This window comes from Lactuca sativa, chromosome 6 (assembly GCF_002870075.4).
Source record: "Lactuca sativa cultivar Salinas chromosome 6, Lsat_Salinas_v11, whole genome shotgun sequence".
Classification (NCBI taxonomy): domain Eukaryota; kingdom Viridiplantae; phylum Streptophyta; class Magnoliopsida; order Asterales; family Asteraceae; genus Lactuca; species Lactuca sativa.
Genome location: NC_056628.2, coordinates 200791297 through 200796321, shown reverse-complemented (window position 1 = coordinate 200796321; position 5025 = coordinate 200791297). Strand labels below are relative to the sequence as shown.

The following is a 5025-nucleotide window of genomic DNA, read 5'->3' as shown; positions in this document are numbered from 1 at the left end:
ATAAAAGAGCAGACATCTGACTGCAGCTCTGGTACTAGAAGCCTCTAAAAATTTGAAGCGGTTATGATCTATGAATCTAGAAATGGAATCTTTAACATCAAAGAACATTTATAGGAACCAACTCTGAGCATAAATATGAATCCCAATCTACAAATCTAATCAGTGTCTAATTACCGATCAGGTTTATAGTCTACCCTACGACTATTGAACTGAAGATCTCAATATTAGATCACACAAAGGCTTCAAATTCTGATCTCGAATCATAATACACCAAAAATCTCTGAAAGAATAACCTGTTGGTAAGAATGCTATATCAACAAAAATAAAGCCTGAAAGTAAATAATCTGGATCTAGAGAACATCTAGCAATGCCAAAAATTTTATTAGTAAAGACCAAAAATCAGTGTCACATCGCATAAATAATAAATCTCCATCTTAAAATGTCTCTAAAATCAAAACTCAAATAATAAAATTAGATTTGGATGTACATGCTTATCCTCTTATTTTAACTTGAAAATGCAATAAAGATGAAAAAAAAGATTAATCATGAAATCGGGCAAGAGAATATATCAGATTTGATGGAGCATCGCACACTCCTGCTTGATGTGAGCATCTACCAATAAAAATAAGGATATTATTTTTGGTTCATGAGTGGACTTGGTGATGTTTTATTGAACTTAACAAACACTAAACATAAGTTTAATACATTGTTGCTGAAGACTCATAATGTTGATAAACCGAAATGCAGAACCGAACTTCCGAAGCACAATCATTTATTCGTCAATCAAGGTCGGAAGAGAATGGTCCAGATCTCTGATCTGAAACTCTTTTTTGTCTGAAGGTGGCCCGAGACCTTATTTAACCAGCCCAAACAAAATAAATGCAAACCTCAGAGAGACCCAAAAATTAGAAAAATGTGGATGATTAAACATGTTTGTGAATAATTCTGAGGATTTGTATCTATAAAGAACATAAGTCAGAAGTTTCAAATGTGAGTTGCTCGGCTAAAGGAAGAACACAAAACTTTGAAACACATGTGTCTTCACTTGAAATCCACAAGAAGAATGAATTTATAATACCCGCATATTCGGGATAGTCGATCAAGATATTATAAGCATTGAAAACGAATTTTAAATAGAAGATTATTTAGGATAAATAATCTTAACCAAAGTTATAGTATATGTGACAAGGATTTCGTGCATATAAAGAACGCCTAAATCTGACATCGTGAGAGAAATTATGTTTTTTCTAATATTTCAGCATAGCAGTATACGGCTTAGAAACCGAAACTAAAATCGGTCGATTATTAGGAAAAACAATCTAAACAAGAGTTAAAGAACTCGTCAATACATATCCGTAAATATAAAGACAGACGATAGCATATACCATATGAGAGAGTTATGAATCTTTAACGAACTTTAACAGTCTAAGCATGTTAAATATATATCTTTAAAAATAAAGTCAAAATTAGTCGATGAAGTCTATATGAAAGTTGTAGATCTTGTCGATAGCTACGCGTTGATATAAAACTCATCAAAAATGGAGATCATATGAAGAAGATATGAATTTTTGACGAAACTGAAAATCCTCGCATGTTCCTGCAGGCACAAACATTCGATGCAGACCACCATATTTTCGCCACGTGTCACACACCTGTTGGATCCATGTCACCCAACTCGACCAAATGCACGGTGTGGCGTGCAGGTCGAATTCAAGCCTATAAAAGGCAGCAACCCCTCATTCGACATTCACACCATCCTCTCGATTTTCTTTCAACTTTGAGCTCGTTTTCCCTTAATTTAAGTATCTGACGAAGCCCTGAGTTCCTAAGAGCCCAACATCTTGAAGCTAGCAGGTCGGAGTTCTACCAATGAAATTCTGAACTTTTGACTAGGGAATCTTTTTAAGTTAAATTACACTCAATGTTATGTTAGTGTAATTTATATTTATATTCACCCTATACTATGCCTCTAATAGGTTACACTTCCTGATAAAGACTATATCTTGATATGAAGTCTTCATTCTTGAATCCTCGCATTGTTTTCTGCTTCATCGAGGATCGTGTGGAATGCCTTTGGCTTTGTTGGTTCATTCTTCTTTGGGCAATCTCTAGAAAAATGACCTTCTTTGTTACATCTGTAGCACACCTTATTGTCAGATGTGCACTTGTTGGCGTAATGACCTTTCATTCCACATTTGTAGCAAGTCACCTCTTCGTCGCATCTCTCATAATGCTTTAGTGGTACAGTTGGCTTTGTAGGTTCTTCCCTCTTCGGGCAGTCCTGCATGAAGTGACCTTCTTCATTACATGCGTAACATAACCTTTCGTTGAATGTACATTCATCGGCGTAATGCCAATGCTTTCCACTTTTAAAACATGTCACTTCCTCGCCACTTTTCCTAGAGTTTTCCTTTTTGCATTTCGCACACCATTTTTCTTTACCTCCTCTTTTTCTAGATTTCGAAAACATGTTGCTCTTGTCAGACCTTGAAGACCCCTCAAATTTCCTCTTCTTGCCAACTTCAACCTTGTTGACGATACTACCGTTGATCACATCTTTGACTGACTTAGCAACCCCGATATTTATCTCATGAGAAGGTGCATGGCGTACTGGCACAGTAAGTTCGTCCTTACATTGTTGAAGTACACGTCTTGTTTCTTCCATCTGATGATCCAACATCATTCACACCATTACGTATACTCCCGCCATCGTGATTGGCTCAGGTGCATCTGTTAGTTCTAGTGCACTCCCAATCATTTGTGGCTCAGACTACGGGTTGTCGTTTCCCAATCCAGTTTGTGTGTTTGCCATTTCGATCTATACACCAAATTAGGTGAATTTAGATCTCTATTTCGATAGACGTTCAAATCATCCTTATCACTTCGAAACGTTTACATGCTAGTTCTAATATCGTGGTCATACGCTTACAATCCTGAACACATAAGGTTTCCAGATCTGATTGGCAATAAACCATAGATCTGAACAAATAATATCATATATGGCAACATATAACATTTAGCACATAAAAGCATTTTAGGCAACTTTCCTAAAATAAACTGGTGATCGTGTCTAAAATGTAATAGACACTCATCTCACAATCTTCACTTAGCATTCTAAGTTTAAGTCTAGAAATCCTACAAATTCCTAGTTCGATTAAACTAATGCTCTGATACCAACTGTGACATCCCCTTTTTCATGGCCAGAAAAGACCAATTTGTTTATGCTTTGTTTTTAAAATCAGAGTAATCGTTTAAAGAAAACAGTTGCAGAATTTGTTCCCAAAACAAAATGTGATAAGAATGTATCAAAGGATTTCTTTAAAGAAATGTATTTGAATTAAATAACAAAATCTCGGGATGTCATGTTCCGATACAGACCAAAAGCATAAACAGTATAAAATAGACCTTACAACAGTCATTTATAACTACTGATCTATAATCCAAAATCTCTCGTCAAGTCCACCAACTTATACTCTTGTGCCATTACCTGTAATCCAAAGAAAACTAAGTGGGTCAGGCTTGGGAGCCTGGTGAGCATATAGGGTTTTGAACCCACAATAATATAATTATTATATTTAATCGTCAAACAATCAACCCAATTACCCATCCCCATTATCTTCTTTACTCTTAAGGTTTTACCCTAAGAATCAACTATCCTTTATTCATTCAATCCTAAGGATTTACCTAAGGAATTGGCACGAAGTCCATTGCTGCCAAAGTTTGTCTATCATGTACTAAATTCATAGCTATCAGGCGCTAACTCCATAATCACCAGGGTTCACTTAACAGGCGCTAACTCCATAGTCGTCGGGGTTTATTTCGTTGATTGACAGTATTGGTTCCGAGACTCCTTTAGCACTACATATCAATGGGTTTTTAGAGTACAATGGTGAACATCAAGTCCACAACACCTACAAGTTGCGAGTTTGCTAGTGTTCTACAGGACTGTCTAGAATAGTCTGTGGTTGTCATCCCTACTCTGCTGAATGACGGGGGGCATCGTTTGGGTAAAGGTTTCACTCATTTTTCACCTGTCACCCTCATCTCATGATCTATATCATCTTTCGTCTCATCCTCAAACTAATCTTTCCTCACACACCAACTATTTCATTTACCCATGTTCTGCCTAACATAATTGTAGATATAAATTACATATATATATATATATATATATATATATATATATATATATATATATATATATATAGTTTAAATCATTTAAAAACCTATATAACACATTCATTCAACATTCATCTCAAGTAAACGAACAACGTATAAACACATAACACGTATTTCATAGCAAATACTTCATATCTATGCGGTAGAAGAAAGTAACTACACACTCACATGATCAAAAGATGATCGGACAACACTACGGCTTGTAGAAGTAGTATTCTTTGGTGTATCTGGAAGATCTTCACAAAAATTGGCTTCTCACGGGCAGAGCTTCTGCTTGGGAATTTTACTTCTCGGGATCTTCAGGGCTTCGGGACTTGCTTCGGAGCTCGGGATTAATATCGGGGCTTTGGGATATTTCTTGCACGTAAAACGGGGTAAAAACGAGTGAGAGATAAGCGTTTGAACAAAAGAAATCGGTAGCCATCGGCATCTATTTATAGGGTGCTGAAACCTCGATTACGCTGGGCGTAAATCTAGGTACGCTAGGCGTACTAAGCCTGACGTTGGGCATACACGACATCACTTCATGCGTATGGCACTCAAGTTCTGTCAGGTGACGTAGTTGAGGCAGTTCCGGGTACGCTGGGTGTAGTTCGGATTAGATCGATGACTCCCCCCCCCTCCTTTGGATAACATCCGAATTAATATTAAAATTAAATATATTTTAGTTATTTATAAAACTTCCGAAATTCATATCTTCCTCATACGAACTCCGTTTTCGACGTTCTTTATATCCACGCATAGGTAAGACTAAGCTCTACAACTTTCGTTTAGATTCCATCGGCTTATTTCGAATTTATTTTCATTATTTATTTTTAGTAGGCCAGGATAGGAAAACTCCGTTAT

At 36.5% G+C, this 5025-nt stretch overlaps 1 protein-coding gene across 1 annotated transcript; it reads right to left on the bottom strand.

Annotated features, from left to right (window-relative positions):
- Positions 1 to 2017: 2017 nt before the first annotated feature.
- Positions 2018 to 2470, bottom strand: LOC111914091 (uncharacterized). Its single transcript, XM_023909826.1, has one exon. The coding sequence runs from the start codon at positions 2468 to 2470 to the stop codon at positions 2018 to 2020; it is 453 nt and encodes a 150-aa protein (XP_023765594.1).
- Between the last annotated feature and the right edge of the window lie 2555 nt (positions 2471 to 5025).

Excerpts from the sequence above, each read along its gene's own strand:
- LOC111914091 (XM_023909826.1), bottom strand. The coding sequence starts at position 2,470 with ATGTTTTCGAAATCTAGAAAAAGAGGAGGTAAAGAAAAATGGTGTGCG.